Below are 22,274 nucleotides of genomic sequence, written 5' to 3' on the forward strand. Positions count from 1 at the left end.
AAGAAGAGGTGCATTTCCAAAGGCCCATTAAGTTTGAACAAAGCTGTATTTTAGCGAAAATATTCCATAAATGTCACTCTAAATTCTTAAAACGGAGATCTCTCTGTTGTGACCAGGATCAACATCAGATTAAATCAACTGGCCATTTTTTTCAGGATAAGGGATAAGGTAATTGCCAAGGGTACAGAAGCTCCCCTACTCACGGCCATTCGACTTACGAAAAACGGTAGATACGAAAACAAATTTCAGGATGTCAATAATATCTGGACATTGCTGTAAGTTAGATTTTGTATTGTGTGAACCTCTTTCCGAGTAGAGGACAGTACTGTAGTGCTTCATTCCGCTGCTAGCGGCGTGTGGCGCTGTGAGAGCTCACTCAGCATCCACCCGGAAGTAAAAAAATCCGCTTCCGCTTCCTAGTTTGTGTGTAAACATTCTATACTGTCTACATCTATACTATCTCCAGCGCACTAAGAACTTTAACAATTTCATTGTTTAATATCTCGTGCATCCATTCAATATTGCTGGTGTAGAGCTTAAAGAAGAGGCGAGCAGTTTCTTTTGAAATGAAAGTGGAATGAGATAGCTTGATGCGGTTGAGAAATTGGTTGGATCGCTTTTTTTCGGCCACTTTATACCACGGAGGAGGAAGTCGCCTAACTGTTGAAGCTCATCTTCCAAAAGGCAAGTCAAGTCAAGTCATGTTTATTTGTGACGCCCTTAATCACAAAGAGTCTCAAAGGGCTGCACAGACCACAGATTATTGCAAACCACAGACTATTATAATACCATCCCCCGATCTAAAACCTACATGAGGGCAAATAATACACAGATATTGTCAACATAAAATATAGGCTATTCATATGCTATAGAATAGAAGTGTGTTTGAAGCTTAGATTTAAACATTTCCACTGAGGTTGCAGATCGAATCTAACTTACCGTTATTTATCTTTATAGAGCATATTGTTTTATGAAATATTTATTTTTTTAGTACAAAACAATACAGGTTACTTATACAAGCCTTAAACATACTTAGATAAACCTTAAACATACAAAATATAGCACTGAAGCAACTTACGAACAAATTCAACTTACGAACGATCGTGTTCATAAGTAGGGCAGCATCTGTATATAAGTTTTTCTTTAAAGGAAAACCTTTGGGCTGAAAAATTATGCACAGGGTGCTCAGTATCATGTTATTTTATTTGCTATAAAAGGTTTGTGAACCTGATAAAATGTTAAAATAATCGTATATCCAAATTTAAAAAATATGCCTTTAAACGCAGATGTTTCAAGTATTATTTCTTACTATATCTTATTTTAGCCCCCCAAAAAACACATACAAAATTATTCTTTAAATTGTTAAATTTTTAGGATCATTTTACAAATTCTAGGTATATATTCTCTCATTTTATGGTTTATTTTATGGAAATTATTTTTAGCAAAGGGAAATAAATGATAATAATGGTAATTGTTTTATATTATTACAATATAAGATTTTTTTTTTATAATTTGTACAAAAGATTTGTATTTATTATAAAGGAAAGAATAATACTAAATAAGAGGAAAGTTATCTGTCATATGCCTTCAAATTATTTTGTTTCATGAGGTATATCGTGCATGTATTATTTTTCTCAAAGTTAATGAAAAAACAAGTCAACTAAAATAAATACATAATAAGAATCATTTTCAAGTGGAGCAATTGTTTCCATCTCAAACTTTTTGTGTGGATAAAGTTCCAGGATAGCAATCTCTTGAATATTTTTGCGCTTCTAAATGATGTTTTCAGCAGTGGTGGTCATGGCATACCTTTCAATGATGGAATCCATTTTTTCCTGCACTTTCCCGGCATACAGGTTGCCGCCGTCCACCAGCTGTCTGCCCACCTGGATAGCGCAATCGATCTTGTCTTCATTGGCTTCCATGGTGCTCAAAAAATCCTCGTGTTTCTTTAGGGCCTGCTCTGCCCCATTGAGTGTGTCAGCCTTGTCCACGTGCGCAAGGGTGTACTCCTACAAAAAAAAATTGGAAATAATCCCATCCTGCCAAATAAGTCCTTTTTGGAATCTGTTTTCCCCTCACCTGGTTGTTAAGGATGGCCTCAACCGCCTTGGCATCCCTTAAAAACTGCTGGAAACCAAAGCACTGATCCAGGAAGTTTTTGCGCCGGTCCCACATCTTCTGTAGCTCGTACCAGCCTCGGTCCAGATTGCAGAGCGTCTTCTCCAACTCCTGGTACTGGGGGTCGTCCTCTTGTTCACGCGTGACCTGGGTACCGGTGTCCCTGATACCACAAAACTCCTCGCCATGGCTGTCAATGTCGTCTCGCAAGGCATCGTGGAGGCTGAGCTGCTCTTCGGCCTCGGGTAGCGAGGTAGGCATCTCCTCGGAGGCCACGGCCTTCTGAGCCCTGAAGAGCCACGACTGGAAATCGTCCAGGTCCTGCAGAAAGTTTTGCAGCTTGCTGACTTCACCCAATGAATCCTCGCGGTCCTTCAGGGTGTTTTTTAGCTCGTCCCAGGCCTTATCGAGCTCCGTCTGGCGAGCCAAGATGTCTGGGGCGCTCTCAGGATTCTCCAGGGCCATCCGGTCAGCGTCGGCCATCAGGACATCCAGTTTGGAGTCGATGGCAGCCAAGTCGCGTTCCATGCCGTACAATTTTCTCTGGATGGCCATGACAGCAGCCAGGTCGTTGCCCAGGTCCTGCGTGGACTCGATGACGCGGGTCTTTTCTCTGATCCAGGCCGCCGTTTCGTCACACTCCAATCCGTAGTTGTTCAGGTTAGCTGCAGTGTCCACATTCTTTTTCTTTTCCTCCACCATTGCTTTGAAAGCATCCCACCTGAAAACGATGTTTGACTGTTGGTTTCTGTCTACTAAAATGGTAGTTTCAGCATATTTCTAAAATGGTTCAAGAAATCTTACCTTGTATTCAGTCTCGTCTGGCAATCTTTGACGTCTTTAGTGCGAGGGTGTCTGCTGTCCTCAAGCTGCTTCACTGCCTTGTTGACTTCATCCACCCTGAACTGAACGTTGGCCATATCCTGAGCGAGAATGCTCAACCTGGAGGCAAAAGACACAGGTATATTTACATTAAAAAAAAAAAAATCGATATAATATATATATATAAATTAGTCAATTATTCTCTTTATATCAGGACCCAACTGTTTCCTACTTTTACGGGCAAAATATAGAAAAACTAAGCAACCGCTTAAAAGAGCTGTACAGAACTAACACTAACAAATAGAACCCAAAAAAACACGGGCACAAGCATTAGCTAACTTAACTAACTCTCCACGCCTACCTCTCCCCCCTTTAAACTTGGGCAATGTTAACACATACTTCAGAAAATATTCCACGCACCCCACCTTTAGGTATTTTTGGCAACTTGGACCTTGACACAGCGCACAAAATAAAAGAAAAAACATGTGTGTGATATATGTAACTACAGTTCCATGAGTCTTGTAAGACGCAAAAGTAACATTCAGTGCTTGAAGCACCGCCTCTGGCGGTCAGTAGGGACGAATTAAAGCACTTATATCAGTACAAAATATGATTCTTAGTGAGCCACTGAGAAATTGGTAGCAAATGGCCCAAAGGCTTTAGTTTGGACATGCCTAATGTAGATCTTTATTCTTGAAAAAATATGCACCGTCAGTAAGCATGATGCAAATATTAATTTTGTACCTATTCTGAACCACCTCCAAGTCTTCCAGTTTGTCTGGCACCTCCAAATCCACGAGCCATGTCTCTTTCTGGCCCATCCAGAGCTCGCAGGCGTCTGTCTCACTGAAAATAGTGTACAAGGCCATGGCATCATCCAGCTTCTTCTGCCTGACGTCGGCCAGAGTCATGAGCTCCATGAAGAGGTCCTTGATTTCTTTTAGGCGCCGCTGGATGTCAGGTGTATTGAGCAGCTCCTCAGGTAGCGCGTTGGCCTGCTTGGTCAGCGCGTCCACGTTGACGGCCGTCTTAGCGGCCTCGTTGCGCAGGTTGTCGTGGCGACGCAAGAGTCGCTGGGTAGTGTACTCGTCGTGGCCCACATCGTCGCTGCTCATCTGTCGTCTGGCGTCCAAGAGCCAGGCTACGAGTTCATCGGCATCTCCTTGGAACTGAAAGAACCTCTGCGTGTCCTCTAAGTTCTGCTTCCGGAAGGCTGCCAGTTCCTCGAGCTGTCGCCACTGGCTCTCAACGCCGTCAGCTCGTTTGCGGATTTTCGGCAAACCAAAGTGGTTGGCCTGGATCATCTCGCTGCCCTCGGTCAGAATCTGCCAGGGAAAACAAAAAAGGAGTCATTAGCGGACCAGGAAGGTATTAGTACAATTAGATCAGGGTCAGGTGCCCCCAAAGAACACCTGTGTTGCTTGGGGACTGGTTGCGAAAATATATCAGTAGTGATGGTGTGAAAATATAAACAATGGAAAAGATTTATGATCATCGAATGTATTTTCTAACTTGCATTAATAAATCATTAAAATGATCATTGTTTTACACTATTAAAACACAATTACATGATCAATAGAAAATCTTCTAAATAATAACCTCATAATAGCATATTAATAACATTGTAACAACATACTAATAACATGATTCTTTCATAAACACCAGTAAATTTCACACTTATCAGGAATAAATAAGTGTCTCACAGCTTCAAAAAGGTTGGTGACCCCTGAACGAGACTAATTTAAAAAATGGAATCTTAATACCTGCTTCAAGTTAGCTCGGCGAGCGTCCAACTCATCTTCGAAGGCGCTGTGCTTGCTCTGGAGAATCAACACGCTGGTCAGGTCCTTGCCGTAATCCAAAGAGGAAAAAAGGTTCTCTTTCTCCTTGATCCAACTCTCCAACTCTGCCGCCTCCCTCAAGAAGCTCCAGAAGCGGCGGGACTGCTCCAGTTGGTCCCGGCGTTGGGCGGCTAGAGCGCGAAGCTCCTGGTAGCAGATCTCCAAGTGCTCCACTCGGTCTCGGATCACCTGGGGATCGCACGGCTTGTAGCCTTGGAGATGAGGGAGGGCATTGAGTTTGTTGGAAAACACTGTCAACATGTTAAAGTCAGACTTACTTTCTCCGTTGGCGAATTTGAGAGCAGCAGCTTTGGCATTCTGGACTCGGTCCGCTTGCAGGGCAATGTCGTTCTCCAGCAAAGCATGTTTCTGGAGCAAGTCATCCACTTCTAGCAAATGTTTGCCAATGTCAGAAGACAGGAGACGGGCCTGACAAACAAAACAAAACACTAAAAACGCCTTCATGGATCGTGTTTACACTGTGATCATACTTTCATGTCATCCATCCAGTTGATGATGTATAGCATCTCTTGGAAGATCCGTTGCAATGTCAAGTTCTTGTCCAGACGGCCCCGGCGGGCTTTTAGAAGCTCCTGCAGGTAGTCCCACAGGCGTAGAACGTTGTCTTTGCGGGCTTCCACTCGCTTTGAGTCGTGGTATCGTTCAGCCTCAAGCACCACGGAAATGTCAACCAAGGCTCGTACACGCTCTTCGTAAGCAGCAATGTCCGTCTCAATCGCATCGTGCTTCTTTTTCGCCGCCTCCACTGCTGGAAGGTCGTAGCCGAAGTTGTCCTGAAATTGAGGCAATATCCGTTCATCCATCAATTATTCTCAGCTGGGTCGCGGGGGTGCTGGAGCCCACCCCAGCCATCTTCGGGCAGTGGGCAGGGGACACCCTGAATCGGTTGCCAGCCAGTCGCAGGGCACACAAAGAAAGACGAGTCACTCGCTCATTCACACCTAGGGACAATTTGGACCGGCCAATTAACAGGACATGAATGTTTTTGGATTATGGGAAGAAACTGGAGTGCCCAGAGGAAACACACTCAAGCACAGGGAGAACATGCAAACTCCACATAGGAAGTTTTGATCCCATGACCTCAAAAGTGTGCCGCAAGCACGCCAACCACCCAGCCGCCGTGCCGTAGGAGGCAATATATTTTTTTTAAAATTCTTAAATGGCGGGCAGATTTGGATCAATTCAGCTTTACCTGTGCCACCAATCGCTGGTTCTCCAGGAGCCACGTCTCCCTCATGGCGGCTTTACGGTCGAATCGTCTAGCCATCTGCTCAAGCTTCTCCTGGCGGATCAGCTCGTCCCTGAGGACTTGCTCGCGCTCATGTTCGGCGCGCTCCAGTCGTTCCCAGGCCTGTGGACAACCCCAGGAAAAAATGTTATGCCTGCTGGGGTATGTAAAAGCCATGTCACAATATTACAGTTGGAGTAGCCAATCGAAAATGATTTTTTTCCTGTATTTTTCTGATTTCCTTTATAGTGCGAAGCAGTATTTTAGATGAAGGGTGAAAAATGGTTCAAAGTGGAGAGTAGATTATTTAACGTTATAAGTAATTATTGCAGTCATCTTTATATGGGCCCAAACAAATGAGACATTATGTAATTACATTAAACACCATTTCTCCCATGGAGGGCAGTAACCTGGGGGAAGTGGCTGCAGAACGCCCAACTGTGCCTAATCACACCCATGTCCATACCTCTGCACCAATTGTTCCAGCTCTTTACCTGGCTCCAACCGCTTAGGTTGTCGGGTGATATTATTGTCATGTCAAGTTTGTTTCTTGGGCAAGTTGTTAGTTGTTTTATGAGCACTTGTTTTTGTTTGTTTGTTACTTTGTGGTATTGTTACTATACAACCAGACTTTTTTGAGCACGCCTTGTTTCCTGCCCACCCGCATGTAAAAAGAACTGCAGAAGACTAAACGTTTAGAGTCATGAAAACAATCACTGAGTACTGAATAGTGCTTCTCTCAAAGATTAACGCTAATTTGTTGATTTGTTATATTACAATAAAGCTAATAGCTGCTCACCCTGTTGATATCAGCAACCAGCGCTCCCTCTTTGGGCGTGTAGACCCTCTGGTTGTTGGCCCTCATGCGACTATGGATTGTAAAAAGCAGCACTTCCAGGTTGCCTTTCTCCTGGAACCTGTTGGGACGTTGTCATCATAAGAACTGACAGGCAGACCATGGAGTTGTGTACGCACAATATCCAGGACTCACTTGGACGGCTTCTCCATGGTCCTGTAGGTGTTGAAAGCCTGCAGCTGCTGCTGGACGCCTGATAGCGAGTTGGCTAGTTGGCGGTTGTTGAGCAGCAGAATGGTCTGCTCGATCCAGGCTAGCAGCTGCGAAGCCAGGGTCTCATAAGTGTTCACCATCTTCTCCGTGGCAATGGCGTGGTCCAGGACTTTTCCCACCCGTTTACCCTCCACGGCCAGCTGCTTCATCTTGGAGAAGTAGTGGTAAAAGGCCACCACATACGTGATGATGGACTTCTCGTCCGGGTTCTCGGTGAAGACGTCTTCCGGGTCCAGGAGCTTGGTGACCCCGAGCTGCTTCTCGGCCACGTTGAAGGCGTTCTGTAGGTTGTGTGTCGGGTTAGACCGCTTCAACTGGCTGAAGTCCACAAGATCAGGCCTGGAAGATACAGTCAAAGTGGATGGGCTTTTAACACAGCATGCCATTGACAGCAATTAAGGTAGAAGTCTTAACTTCTCTATAAAACAGGAGTCACCAACGTTGTCCCCCTTGAGAACACCAGAAGTCCGCATAAAGGTTCTGAAAATAGCTCATCAGTGATGGCTCATCGAAAAAAAAAATCTGAAATTTGATTTCTAGTTGTCCTGAGAAATCATTGACATGATCAGTGTCTTCAAGTATATTATCAATTTTACAAAAAAATGTGTTTCAAATTAAATCACTTGATGCCCTTGATCAAGGCAGGTGTTTTAGTGTTTTACTGAGCCTGCTCTAACGCTACATCTAATAATTAAAAACCTAACAATTACATAATAAGAACAACATTATAACAACACAGTATTAACATAATAAATCATTTTTAAAATGCATATTAAACTGGTAGCCCTTTGTGTTTATCAGTAGCTCCCAGCTTCAATAAGATTGGTGACCCCTGAAATAAGTGATATCAGCTACTAAAAAGAAATGAAGACATATGAAAAAATGAATGACAGATGGATAATTGCATATTCGCCAATTGATGGATCCACGGATCAATAAAAACTAAAGGTAATCTAAAAAAAAGCTAGAATAAAAAGAACTCAGATCGAAAGAATTCTGAGCTTATTTTACCTGTGTTTATGTATAAGAGCGTTGAAGGCCATGCCGTCTTTCCAGCTTGTGGTGAAGTTTGTGATGTTTACACTGGCATAACTGCAAAAAATAAAAGTTTTTAAAAAATTGCAAGACTTTAAGACATTTTCTAAAGTGCTAAGATGACAACAAACCCGGCAGTCTTCATCTGGCACCACAGAAGAAGAGCATCCTTAGCCGAACGCGTCTCTTTCTGGTCGGCCTGGCCCGTCTCGACAATGATGTCTTGAATCTGAAAATAAATGAACCACAACCAAGCAAAAACGTAAGGCTGGAAAAAAAAATCTATATTTAGTCATTGTACAGTACTTGAAATTTCCCAACTTGGAGGCTGGTAACTGGAGCAATCACATCACAAAAAAATTCTCAGAGGTGAGCTAAATTTAGCTCAAACTAAAAAGTCAAAGTCAGACTTTTCATCAGGGTTGAATAATGCAAAAGACCATACTGTTTGAACTAAAAATAACAATGTCGCTCTCAAATTAAAAATAAATTCCTCTTCCAAGAAAGTAAGAGCCATTTTTGGATGTCTGGCAGGGAACGTTTACTAACATCAGCTGGTGGCAGCATCAATAATATAAAGTTATAATAAATCGACCTTAGAACATCATTAAAATGTGCTCAAATGACCTTTGGAAATGCAGGCTTCGTACACCTTAATGGTAAATTTCAAGCACTTTTTAAGCATTTTCAAATCCAGTTTTCCAATTTCACTAGTATCCCGCATCTTGGTCTCTTCACCTGTCCTTTTAGGCGTTTTATATAAAAATGCCATACATAATAATCCTAGGTGCCGTTTGTCACAAAGGAAGAAGAATTGCAATGGCAAAACAAGCCACCAGAGCAGGTGTGTCCCATTTTCAAGCAGACTTGCTTTACTTTTCTGCATCTAATGCATGTTCTATTGAGTTGGACTGACGGGAAGCATGGAAACCATTTTAAGCATTTACAAGCATTACCACTGGAAATTAAAGAGCTTTTCAAACGTTAAAAACACAACATTCGAATTCAAGCATTTAAGGATTTCTAGCACCCATACAAACCCTTCAAAAGGTACAAAGCCCTGCAGTTGGTCTAAACTAAAACTACATTCGTAAAATTATCCAGAAATCAAGTTGTGTTCAGGACCCTGTCAAAGAAAGATGTTTTTAGGACCTGGAAACGCAAGATGATTGTCCAGATGAGGCCAAGAATGAGGCGGTGGTTGCCGTCGACGATGTCATGGGAGCCCATATTCTCCAAGTGGACGCGCTGCTCCTTGAGGAACTGCAGTGCTTTGTCAACATTTTCCAAACAGTGGATGCGCATTCTGCCCTTGGTGGGTTTCGGCTGAGGGGCAGGGTTAAAAACAGGCAGTGGAAATTATGAGAAGGACTTTAATGTCTTCACTGATGGACCGAAAATGCATTAAAAGAAAAAAATCTATATTAAAGTCAAGTGCTGGATTAAAGTGTGATGAAAAACACTAACATTCAAATTTTCTTACCAATCGTTCCCCAGACAAGACCTCCAAAAGTTTGATGAGCATGCGTCCGTCCCGCAGGTCCATGTACAGGTCGGAGATACGGCAGCTGACCCGAGATAGTATCGAGTTGACCCATTTGGTAAAAGTCTTCTTCTGGACTGCCTCACGCTCGTCTTAAATGAAAACACACACATGAACAGGTTATGATCATTTACAGCTAGTCTGTAGTTTGAAATAGTCTGTGGTCTGTAAAGCCCTTTGGAACTTCCTGTGATTAAGGGCTATACAAATTAACATGACTTGAATTGACTTCGATTAAATGCAGGGATTGACAATATCATGAATAGATACCTTTTTATTGCTATAAAATGCACCAAAATTGAGTTACATTGACTGCGCCACGACTTAGTCCTGTTTTTTACGTCTCTAAAAACGTATCTTCCTTTTGTTATCGTAAAGCCAGATGGATGGAATGCATTTACCAAATTCTTACACATGCTTAACTAAGTTCTACCACATATGCCTTTCAACAAAAATTGAGGCCTCCAAAAAGTCAAATGATACTTTGTATGGTGGACAACACACACCACAAACAGTCAGTTGTCACCTTAAGCACCAATGACAATCTTTAAAATAGGGATGTGATGATAATGATGATAATGGGGGACTGTGCATCCACAGAACCTATGTAAATTTATATTTAGGAGGTGTTTGATATATGTAAATACACAATAGATCTAGCTGTAAGACACAATTATTAAAGAAGTCGATGAGTAGGATGAAATAAGCTTGTGCTTCTTCCTATTCCTTCATTCCGTTACTTTATGAGACATAATTGATCATATTATTTGACAGATTTCCAGGATATCAAAATAAAGTAGTAAAAAAAAAATCACTGACAATGTGGCTTTTTATCAGAGGTCACCAACCTTTTTGAGAGCTACTTTTTTTTACAGATTAGCGCGAAGGCTACCAAGTTTGATGCATCTCTAAAATAACTTATATGTTCTTACTATGTTACTATTATTATGTTAATGTCACGGTTGCCCATTGCCCTCACTTGGGCCCACTCATTTAGCGCCAGCTGTTGCTCATTGCCTGATTGGCTTCCCTCCTATTTAAACTCAGTGCTCTCATTCACTCCTTGTCAGTCCGTCAACGAACCTCTGCACTTGCAAGACGTGTATTTTGACTCTGTCCGGTATCCTGCTTGTGTATCCAGTATCTGGTATCAATCCGGTCTGTCTTGTCCTGTCCGGTATCTTGCTCCAGTATCCGGTACTGATCCCGTCTGTTCCGTCCTGTCCGGTATCTGGTCGTGTATCCTGTATCTGGTATTGATCCAGTCTTTCCTGTCCGGTTTTGATCTCGTCTCCCTCTGACTTTCTGTTTTCCCACGCCTGACTTCTCTGTCTCACTTTTTCCGCCCAGCAATCGCTGAATCACTGGCGTTTGTGTTCACGCGCAAGACTTCCCCATTTCCGTAAAATAAAGCTTGTGTGAAAACGTTACGCGTCTGGGTCCTCGGTCTGTTCGGGTTCTGACAATTAATACAAGTTTATTCTTAGAAGTAGGGTTAAAATATGCTCGATCTACCACCAAAACATCCTTCTTGTGTAAGAACGCTGAGTGATATAGGCAACCATATTTTCCATTCTATAAGGTGCACTAGAATGTATTTTTATAGAACATTAGCCACTAAAATTAAGGCGCACCTTAAGAGTAGTCTCTGGCAAAATATTTTTATACCAAACTATAAGGCTAGCTCGGTGGGCTTGGCGTAGGGCGCCCGACCTGAGACTGGGAGGTCGCTGGTTCAAGCCTCGGCCGGGTCATACCTAGGACTTACAACATTGGTACTCATTGCCTCCCTGCTTGGCGCTCGGCATTAGGGGTTGGAATTGGGGGGTTTGGTCACCTAATGACTCTCAACACGTCAGTTGGGTTGGGCGAGGGGGCTGGGAATCCCCTCCTCTGTATCGATTTCCCAGAAAGAGACAGAAAAAGACTCATCCCACTGGTATATATAAACTATAAGGCACATTAAATGAAAACTGCTATAAGAGCTGGGGCTGCATAAAAACATCAGAAAAAAACGTATTTTTAGAGAACATTAGCCACTAAAATTAATTGATTCATTCATAAGACAAGAGTCTAAATTTCATATCTAAAAAAAGGTCTTAGATGCACGCTGGCTTGAACCTAGGCAGACGAGCCTTCAAATCAATCATAAGAATCCAATTTGGTGCTTGATTACATTACCTTGTTGTTCCTTGATGTCTGCTGGGCTTGTTTAAAAAGCAAGTCAGCGAGTACGTTTGTTCTTGCCCGTGTCTAATGCACTGTATTTTGCCCACGTTAGCAAAACAAGCCGTCACTTATTTACCAGCAGAGTTCAGAATGTGCCATTATTCAGAGAGTTCATGATTTTCTTGACTTCTCATCCAACAGAGATGCTCGATTACTTTAAAGACATCCGTTGGGCTTTGTGACTTATTTGCATGTTTTAATCGACGTGACAGTTTCACGGTCTACTTGTGGTGCGTGCGGTGAGAAGCAAGAAGGCATCATTTATTTAGCCCAGTCTACTTATTGTGTCTTGGTTGTAAGCGCTGTCGTCACCCCGAGTCAAGTCAACCCATCGTGTTCCCTTGTCATTTTGTTTTGCTTTTTTTGCCTGCACTCATCTCAAAAGACTTTGGTGTGTAAATCATTTATGCAAAATGTTACAAAGCTTGCCAGGTGTGAGTGTTGGTAATGCTTTTAGGTGGGGGAATGTGCCAGAGCACCATTTGAGCAAAAGGAAAAGTAACATTGTGCAGCCCTTAATCACAAAAAGTGAATATAAAAGCTCAATTTATCATCTTAAATTTTGCACTGATTTTAAGTTTACATTATGAAGAAATGTAATGAAAAGGTTGTTGACTTTATGTCTGAAAATAATCTCTTTGAATCTGTCCGGTCAGCATTCAGGGTAAATCTCACTACTGAGACCAATAATCTACTTTCAGCTGTAGATTCTAATGGCTCGTCAATGCTGCTGCTGCTTGATCTCAGTGCCACTTTTTACACTGTGGGCCACAAGTAATACTTGATTGTCTGGAAAAATGGATTGGTATCTCAGGAATCGTACTCTCGTGGCATAAGTTCTACCTGTCAGACAGGACGCAATGTGTTAACTATGCCAATCTGACCTCTGAACATTTTGTCACCTGTGCCATTCCCCTTTGTTTTAGTATTTATATGCTTCCGCTTGGTGATGTTATCTGCAAGTGTATTATTAATTTAATTGCTATGGAGATGACCCTCAGCTGTATCTGGCACTGGTGAAGTTGTAGTTTTTAAAATGCCGGTCTACTTATCACTCTGGTGCCCTGGTGCTGTGGAATGCTTTGCCTCCAGAGATAAGATCTGCAACCTCAGTGGAATTTTTGATATCCAGACTAGAGACACACTTTTATTCAATAGCATTGCTGGCCAGAAGATCACCTGGACCGAACGTTGGGAAAGCAGAGCCACACCACTTCAAATTTCTGTTCAAATCAATGTATAAAGTCCTCCCAAGTCCTGCCAACCTGTTCGGGGCCTGATAGATTCACCAGCGTGTCAGAAAAGAGGATCATCATCCACCTTTGTCAGAAAAGAGGATCATTAGAACACATCCTCATCTGTTGCTCAAAGGCCTTGGGAGGTAGCAGGTATAGGTGTCGCAAAGACCAGGTCCTGCGGGTAATAGCAGACACAATCTGCACTGGCAATAAGACCAGCAAGCGAAAACATCAAACCCGGAGCACAATTTACTTGGTCTAAGCAGGAGAGAAACCTCGACCCACCCAAAAAATCCATGGGGGCCTGTTCACAACTGCAAGGGACTGGCGCCTCCTGTTGAACATAAGGAAGCAGTTGCAATTCCCAGACATCGCAGCTACAACACTCCGGCCAGACATGGTGCTGATGTCTGAAGCGAGCAAGCAAGTTGTGCTTCTTGAGCTGACAGTCCCCTAAGGAGGACAGGATAGATGAAGCGCAGGAGAGGAAGAGGGCAAAGTATGCCGATCTTGTGGCTGAATGCCAAAGGAATAGGTGGATGGCCCGCTGCGAGCCAATTGGGGTGGGCTTCAGGGGCTTTGCAGGCAGGTCTATACATCGTGTCCACGGGCTTCTTGGTATTTGTGGACTGCATAGGCTAGGAGCCAACAACAACTTCATGGCAGCAGCTGAAAAGGCTTCACGCTGGCTTTGGTTGAGGAGTGGATAGTGCGTAGTGCGCTACCTGGACAAACGGCTGGGTCGCCTGGGCGAGGGTGTCTGACTAAGACCCAAAACACCTGATGACCTTGGAAGAGTCACTGAGAATGTGTCCAGGTTGCACCATAAGGTGTATTATCTAATTGCTTATGATTGATGCCTAGTTGGTGGTAAAATGAGGGAGGACAACGCATTGGGATGAGTCAGCCTACCAGCATCTTGACCTCGGGGCATGTCATCATCTGCATTGACCAGCTTGCTGAAATGGGAAGTTGCATCGTTGCTGTTATGGACTTTTTGGCCATATTACCTGTGGTTTTTATTATGATAATCTTTTAACTGATGTTCACTACGTTTTGTGTATTGTTCACCAATCAACATCTTTTGCAGTCTGGACATCCTGGAAGGGGGATTACCACTTGTGTGGCCCTTTTTCAAGGTTTTGTATTTGAGGTTTTGAGTTTTTCCTTGCCTGAATGTCGGTTCCAGATCAAGAGGGGGTGTAACTGTGGCCCAAGCAATTTTTGAGAAATGTGATTTAAGGCTGTACAAATGAGTGTGAGGTGACGTGACTGGTGGAAAAGACGTATCTCAAATTTTGCTAGATTTTGCTTTTTGGTAAAGTTTAAAAAAATTGTAAAAAAAATGCCTTCATGTGAAAAACAGAGTATCTCCACAGTTTTTTTAATTTCTGCTTTCATGAGATGTTTATTTTGGAAAAAGAATATTGTCATGAGAAAAAGACATAACTCATAATACCACAATTTTAAAACACAATTTTTGTTACTTTTTAAGTGTTGTTTTTTTTTAGAAAGGCTCTTGTGGATTACCTCATGTGCAATCCCTTCTCAAGGTTTGTTCATTTTCCTCATGCTAAGGTTTTTGAATTTTCCTTGCCTTCATAGAGGTTTTAGATCAGGGGATGGTGCAATATAGCCTAGATGGTAAGGCGCCCGCTTTGAGACTGGGAGGTCGGTGGTTCGCGCCCCGGCCGAGTCATTCCTAAGACTTAAAAAGTGGTCGGCGGCGCCCTCTGTTGGCTGCGGCTGCATCGGCTCGCTACAACGGGTCAGGTGCAATCGACATTTCGTTCTGTGTACATTGTTACACAGAATGACAATACAAGGAAATTATTATTATTATTATTAATAATAGTCTGTAGTTTGCAATAGTCTGTGGTCTTTGCAGCCCTTTGAGACTCCTTGTGATAAAGGGTAGAGGTAAGATCGGGCCCAAAAAAAGCACCCGAGCCCGACGCAGGCCCGAGGGGTAATAAACCCGACCCGGACCGAGCCCGACTAATTAACTGGATTTGCTGGCCCGGCCCGAGGGGCCCGAAATTACATATTTTATTTATAAGGAGGGGTGATTTATGATAACAAATTAAACTCTGCCTTTTGTTACAACATCTAGGCCTAAGTTAAATAAAACTGTATAAACATTTACATCTTTTATATTTCTGTGTCTGCACTGCAGATGTCACATTAAGCGACAATCTGTCATTGACGGTTTTTTTTTCGAGGTAGCGAAAACATTTAAGGGCGTCCGTCATTTTGACGACTTGATCATTGGGCCATAATCCACAGCAGCAGTAGTAGTACGTCCTTAAGAGTCTTTGGGACGAATGATAATATAGATGTCTGACGTTCATTACTTTTGCCAGGACAGCTTTTTAAATGTCTGATCAGCGTCGAGGTCCCAGTCTTTTTGCTATCGTATGCGAGCAAATTGCCACATTGACACTCAGCGAAGCCAACGCAAGTCTGTGTATAATTTTCTACTATCAATTTGAAATTGCTCCACACTTGACTCTTACCAGAGTGCGTTTTCCTCGTCAGTTCTCCTCTTTTGAGTTTATCCTTAACTTCTTGTTGGTCCGACTCCATATCGGGGATACCAGGCCAAAATCACGCGAATTTGCGGAGGGGAAGATTATTAAGAGGACAGCATTCACGTCACGTCACGTGCACAGAGCATGCTCTGGCTCCGTTAAAAGCAATTACAGCTCCTTCTCCGTTTTATCCAAATTATTTATTTTATAACAAGTATTCCTTGGTCTAGTATCCATACATAGTTTAAGTATATATTTTTAATGAACATTTAACACATTATTAATTAATTTAAAAAAAAAAAAAAAAAAAAAACAGGACCGAACCCGACCCGACCCGACCGTATGACTGACATTTCAGGCCCGACCCGGCCCGAAATTGCCTCGGGTTCGGGTTCGGGTTCGGGCTCGGGCCATAAATCTTAGCTCTAATAAAGGGCTATACAAATAACCTTACTGACTTGACTTGACAAATCTCATTTTTGGTATTTTTAATGTTATTTTAAGTAAATTAGATTGTAAAAAATGCTGCCAAGTAAAAAACATATCTACAATTTATTTTGCATTGATGTTAAGTTTTGATTATAAAAATATCCTGGAATTTGAAAAAATATCTTAATTTTGGGGAGTATTAATATTCTCTTTTCTAATTTTTTTTTACAATGTTAACATTACATACATTTTTGCACTTATTCAATGCTTACATTGTGGAAAATGCAGTAAGGAGAACATTGAGATACTTCATAATGTGAAAATAAATAGTACATTTCCCCCCCCAAAAAAACAAAAATGTTTTTTAAATGCAGAAGCTATCACTCCAATAAAATTGATATTTTTAAATTGTGATATTCTTTTTTCAAAGGTGTATGTTTAGTCTTGACATTGGTGGAGATACAGTGCTAATGTCCTAGATTATCTGACAACCCCTATTTAACTGGCATTAAATCACATTATATTGGTGGGGACAAAACAATGATTGCTTGATGTCCCTTCCATCCATGCCAAAACCTTCGTCCTTGTTTTTTTGGTGACGCGAAAGGGATTGAGATATTTAAAGTTCCACACTAAAATGTTGTCAAGCCAACAGTGAGACACAGCCCAAAAAAAAATAATAATTAAACCACGCTAAATTATTAACAATGCAACTGTAAAAGTGCATGACAAACCACATAACATCAACCATACTTAAAAACATTAATAGAATACAATTTTTGTCCCTGTTTTAACTGACCATCCTAATCCCATTTGACCCCGCCCTCTTCCTGTTTTTTTCCCCTATATCATGTCACTACAAGACCGGCTAAACAGTGGTCTGTTTGACAAGCCGTTACTCAAGTCTTCTCTCATACACTCCAGTTAAGGGCCACGCATGACTTATTTATACTGATGGATTTTCCCTGTACCCGCTGTGCTTGTCTGTATTTGCTGTACTGTATCGTATGCGCGTCGGCTTGTTACCTGATTTTTCCCCATATTCTGCACTTCTTGCTGGACCCCAGAACATATTCGTGTACAAACCACTGATGTCAATCGAACGGAACTTCGAATTAAACCAAGTTAACCCATTAAGTTTACCATAAACCAGAATTTCAATGCTAGGTTTAAATGAATCCATATCGTCTAGTTTGGTCTGGACTTAAGAATAGTAGTAAGGAACCGTGTGCTGTTGAAGAACGTTCTGATACACAGTGGCATTCACTCAGCCATGTAGCTGTACAAGAGGGCCAACTTCTGCTGCAGAAAACATGCCCAAAACCATGACAGTTCCTCCTCCACCTTTCACTTACTTTTTTACACACTTTTCAAACACATCTCCAGTGTGTCACCAAACATAATGCTTCCCATCAGACCCAAATGAATTACATTTGTTTTCATTATTGAAGTGAACTCTGGACCAGCACGACTCTGTCCACGCAACATGCTCCTCAGTGAAGCTCATTCTAGCTTTTTAATTTTGTTTTTTGGGGCAATGAGGTTTTGTCACCGCAGTGTGGGCTTTCAGTCAAAATGCTCTTAAATGCCAAGACACTGTATGGCGAGCAATTCCAGCTGCAGTGTGGAAACGGTTACACATTGAAATTCTCCGCAGTGACCTGTCCTCTTATGCCTTTGTCTTCCGTGGAAGACCAGCTTTCTTGGGTGACTTGAATGAGTTTGTAGTTTTGTATAGATTCAACATTCTTGTAATCATAGATTTGGAATGACCAACTTGTCTTGCTATCACTGATAGGGTCATCCCTTTCATTTTCATCTGGACAACCTGCTTCCTAAGGCTTTCAGTAACTCTAGAACGGCCCACCATCTAGCAGTTAGTGAAACTGGCAGTTAGAATGCTAGTTAAAAAGGGGTTGACAGATAATCTAGGAAATTAGCACCATTAAGTGGGAGACACCTGAAAGTGTTCTCTAATTTTGTTCAGTGTATTTTTGACAAAACACAGGTGTTTTTGTTGAAATGCCGTATCCATTTTGTGAAAAAGTGTTATAGTAGCATGGTATAGACACCCCAAAATGTCCTTAAACAGTTGAGAAATGAAGATTGTGTTGTTTTTTTTAAAAATTCATTTCATTTTATAAGTTGTTCTCTAGTTTTGATCTCCATTGTCCAATAATATAAAAAGTACCCCAAAAATCATCAGTTCTACCACTTCCTAACCGTGGCCGCCACAAAAAAATAAATTATATTCAAGACACAATGATGAGAACAACTTCAGGGTACATTGAATCCTGTATTGACAATTCAAATGAAACGAGACCAGAAAATTAATTTCTTGAAATTATTTTCTATAAGTAGTGCGTCTCAAGATTTTTTTCAATGCAAAGAGAGTGACTTCACTCCAAAAAGTTTAAGGCACTCTGGATTGGAGTATATTAATCCAGAATCCAGCAACTAGTGAAAACGGTATTGAAAACGTTCATATCAGCTGGATCAAACTGTAATAATAAATAATCCTTGATGCTTGAGCCATTAAGTGTTTCATCACTCATAGCTCCAACCTCCTTGGCTTTTGAAAGAGTTAAACATTTTGGGATGACATAACCACAGTCGTTAGTTTTAATTAAAAATTGAAACTCTCCCGTTGGGGGTCTCAGGGCAGAATTTAAAGGATGCTGTTGGCGGTTTCTAAAGCGTGTGGCTGTAATGATTTTTATGCACATTAAACTACAGTAACCCTCACCCAAAGCGCTACTAGATGAGGTTTCATCTCGAGCTCCCCAACTGAAGTAGTTCATACCGACATTTTTTTCAATATTAATTTCTCTAATGCACTGTTGTCACTGTATCAAATCAAAGAAATAAAAATGAAAGGCAAATCAAGCAAAACCCCTGATTTGAACGTGAGAGAAAAACACCCTAAAGCTTTTTAGAAGTTGCTGCTATGAATTATTGAAGTCAGTGAACAAGTGGGGCGAAACCACATTGCCCTTCGGATAAATAAATTACTACTTAATACCAGAGTGGCAAAGTTACTTACAGTGTAGTTAGTCCAAAAACTTGAAGTAAGTACAAACAATATATTTTGGTTTTACTTAATTATCTTTTTTTTTTTTTTTTATAAAACTGGACAAAAATCCACTAGTGCATGTCAATGATTTTACTTTAAGTAATTTAAAAAGAAAGAAGGCTGCCAAACATGTCTGCATGCCTTCTTTATATAATATATATATATATATATATATATATATATATATATATAATTATATATTATATAATATAACTTACAATTATTGTATTGAAATAATAAATAGGTTTTGAAATTATTAACTGCAATATAATCCACATAATTCTGCACACTGGAGCTGAATTTTGAGTCTTTCGCAATCTCCTGGCTTGTGTCATCATTACAGCCTCTGTTAGCTAGTTGATGATGCCCGTAGGTGCATTCTTTAGACTGCTCTTTTAAACTTTTTTCATCTTTTTTGGGGTTTGGGTTGAATGTTTGAACTGTACTTGAAGGCCTCATTACCTTCACCCTTTTCATGCTACACTAACAAAAGGAAACAAAATAAAAAACCCGCAGGAACGAACATGACCCTACTCTACAGCAATTCCCCCACCCCAATTTCAGGGCACCAGACTAATGTTAGAGAAAGGAGAAACCATAGAGTCGTCCTGAGAGATATAAACGCAAAATAGGTCGATGAGAAAACCCTCTTTGGTGTATCTGATGATCAATCGGACTTTGAATGACATTAAATAAATACATCATACATTTTTGTTGGTAGTTTACCTTGTCAAAAATTATTTTAATCATGCCTGCATGTATTCATCTTTGTCACTTACAATGCTTAGTCTGAGCTGATAAAAAGTGAAACAAACTTTAATACTGGTCTTTAATTAGAAATTAGGGGTGTGCATTATACAGGAGTGGTTGTTAAGCACTAATAAATAGGGTACATGTTGTCAATACTGCGGGTGTGATTCAGCTGTTCACCAGTTGATAAAAAGCTAGGTTGATCATAAAAAACCTCTAAATCCTGTTTAATATGCCATTAAAAACTATTGCTCTCCACCGTTACATCTAATACAGTGGTTCTCAGCTGGTCTGACTTCAAGACCCACCCTTCCACCCTAATGACAAGCTGCCACATAAACAAGAAAACATTTCAGTTTCTCAAATGTCTCCAATGGGAGGATTGAGCAGTTTAAAGTAGATTTTATCATATATTTACCTTTTTTTCAATTTTCTTGGGACCCATTATTATGGGCAGAAAAAGCAAATTAAACTAACAAAATACCAATAAAATAAAATTTGTTTCGTCTCAATTGCGTTGATTAAACAGAATAAAGCGATCGAGTGGGGCATTATCCCCATTTACTTTAGGAGTGTAATCGGCCCACTGTTTTTTCTTTTTAGCGTTATTTTTCCAAGGCAAAGTCCCGCAACCCACCTAAAACGGGACCGCAACCCACTTTCATGTCCCGACCCACCCGTTGAGAAACACTGATCTAATACATGCATAGAGGAAGGTCAAAACCCAGGTGACAGGCCCCACCCTTCACCTCCTTGACCCCGTAATACCTTGCAGCTGCCTAAAGCGACCATCCAGGACGGAGTTGAAGTAAATGTTGGAGGCGCTAGAGCTAAGCCAACGCGCCCGTTTTATGCTCCGGACGGAAAAGGAGGATGACGAGGACGAGGAAGACGACAGGTGGACAGGGCGTGGACAGGAAGGGGCCGGCGAGCAGACGGGGCCAAGCCCCGGGAGGGTAAGTGGCACCTGCAGCAGGACGGTGCCGTTCTTCTCTGGGTGATGCTCTGGTTGCTTGCCCCGACCTCTGGGTGCCCGCCTCACTGCCCGGTGGGGTGGCGGGGTGCTCCGGCTGCGTACTGGGGCATCGTTTTCCTTCGGCGGGTATCGGCGGGCGCTGCCATCCTTGCCGTCTTGGGGCTTGGAGGACTTCAGGTTGATCCTCATATCCCGGAGTCGGGGCTGGCTAACGGGGGCCGCCCGTACCAGGCAAGGGCTGCTCATCTTCCACCCGCTCTCCGACGATAAAAACTAGTAGTGGAGTTGGCGGCTCTCCTCTCCTCTGGCTCCTGGCGCTCTGTCCTCTTTTCCTCAAGTTAACTCCTCCCTCCCTCCCTTATCATCTTTGTTACTTGTGTGATAATGCCGCCGCTCTCAGGCAGCACCCGACCATCTCCAGATTGCATCTATAATTTGCATCTGTCTTGTTCTCATTCGGTTCAGCGAAGCCCCAAACATGCTGGATCTATTATTTACAGGTATTATTAATTTAAAGTCACTTATTTAATCAACTACCATATTTATTAGTGTATAACATGCACAAAAGAAGAGTATTGATTGATCAGTCGAGCAATATCAATGGCCACAATGGCAAAACATTGGATGGTAAATGGAAAATGGTCTCCATTTATATAGCGCTTTTCAAGTCAATGAAGACCTCCCAAAGCGCTTTAGAATGTGCTTCACACTTGCCCATTCATAAGCAGGTCGGCGCCATGCAAGGCGCCAACCTGCTTATTGGGGGCATTAGGGATTCAGTGGCTTGCCCAAGCAAAATGAACATAGTGATATAACATAAGTTGTAAAATGATTCATTTCAAGTAGTGTTTCATTATTATGGATCACATTTGGATTTAGGTGCAGTAAGGGAGCCAAAAGAGCTGGCTAATTTTAGTCAGCCGCAAGAGACTGTTCTTGAAAAAGAGCTAGAATTCCAGTAACTTCCGAACAAAAACGTCCCCTAATGAGGCCTTAAAAATACAATGTTTTTTCACAGGGCAAAAGGCAGGAGGATTTGAAAACTGCTAAAATGTTTTCTTTGCTTGTTTTTTGGCAAACATTATTTTACCTTTTGTTGTTTTCAATGCGTGTTTTTTTTGTGCCGATAGTGTCGCGGCCTTTACTTCCGCCAAAATCATGCAAGTGCTAGCTATTGCACTAGTTAGTTCGAACAAAAAATTTAGGATTGTTTTGGTTTACAGGTTATTAAATATGAAAATTAATTCGAAACCATGTTGAATGAGGGAAAAAAGAAGCCAACCGTAGTTTAGTGAACTTGTCAAAAAAGAAACACAAACTTTTTCCTTCAAATAAAAATAACTGCGCCTTCCTTAATTTATTATGTTT

At 41.6% G+C, this 22,274-nt stretch overlaps 1 protein-coding gene across 8 annotated transcripts in view; it reads right to left on the minus strand.

Annotated features, from left to right (window-relative positions):
- Positions 1 to 22,274, minus strand: part of sptb (spectrin, beta, erythrocytic) — a 65,249-nt gene that overhangs the window by 27,127 nt on the left and 15,848 nt on the right. For 2 of the 8 annotated variants that reach the window (XM_088354975.1, XM_088354974.1), the window contains exons 1-15: positions 20,699 to 21,191; positions 9,621 to 9,772; positions 9,290 to 9,463; positions 8,269 to 8,366; positions 8,114 to 8,194; positions 7,025 to 7,441; positions 6,833 to 6,950; positions 5,998 to 6,156; positions 5,276 to 5,578; positions 5,063 to 5,213; positions 4,707 to 4,996; positions 3,688 to 4,268; positions 2,926 to 3,063; positions 2,083 to 2,842; positions 1,810 to 2,012 (exon numbers count right to left, since the gene is read on the minus strand). In XM_088354975.1, coding sequence (XP_088211101.1) covers positions 1,810 to 2,012; positions 2,083 to 2,842; positions 2,926 to 3,063; positions 3,688 to 4,268; positions 4,707 to 4,996; positions 5,063 to 5,213; positions 5,276 to 5,578; positions 5,998 to 6,156; positions 6,833 to 6,950; positions 7,025 to 7,441; positions 8,114 to 8,194; positions 8,269 to 8,366; positions 9,290 to 9,463; positions 9,621 to 9,772; positions 20,699 to 21,152 — 4,079 coding nt within the window. In that variant the 5' untranslated portion in view covers positions 21,153 to 21,191. Of the gene's footprint in view, positions 1 to 1,809; positions 2,013 to 2,082; positions 2,843 to 2,925; positions 3,064 to 3,687; positions 4,269 to 4,706; positions 5,214 to 5,275; positions 5,579 to 5,997; positions 6,157 to 6,832; positions 6,951 to 7,024; positions 7,442 to 8,113; positions 8,195 to 8,268; positions 8,367 to 9,289; positions 9,464 to 9,620; positions 9,773 to 20,698; positions 21,192 to 22,274 lie in introns of those variants that run through there. The other 6 variants (XM_088354979.1, XM_088354978.1, XM_088354973.1 and 3 more) reach the window with 3 other exon arrangements.

The sequence above is a fragment of the Urocampus carinirostris genome, chromosome 15 (assembly GCF_059441175.1).
Source record: "Urocampus carinirostris isolate Australia breed hairy pipefish chromosome 15, RoL_Ucar_1.0, whole genome shotgun sequence".
In the NCBI taxonomy this organism is placed as follows: domain Eukaryota; kingdom Metazoa; phylum Chordata; class Actinopteri; order Syngnathiformes; family Syngnathidae; genus Urocampus; species Urocampus carinirostris.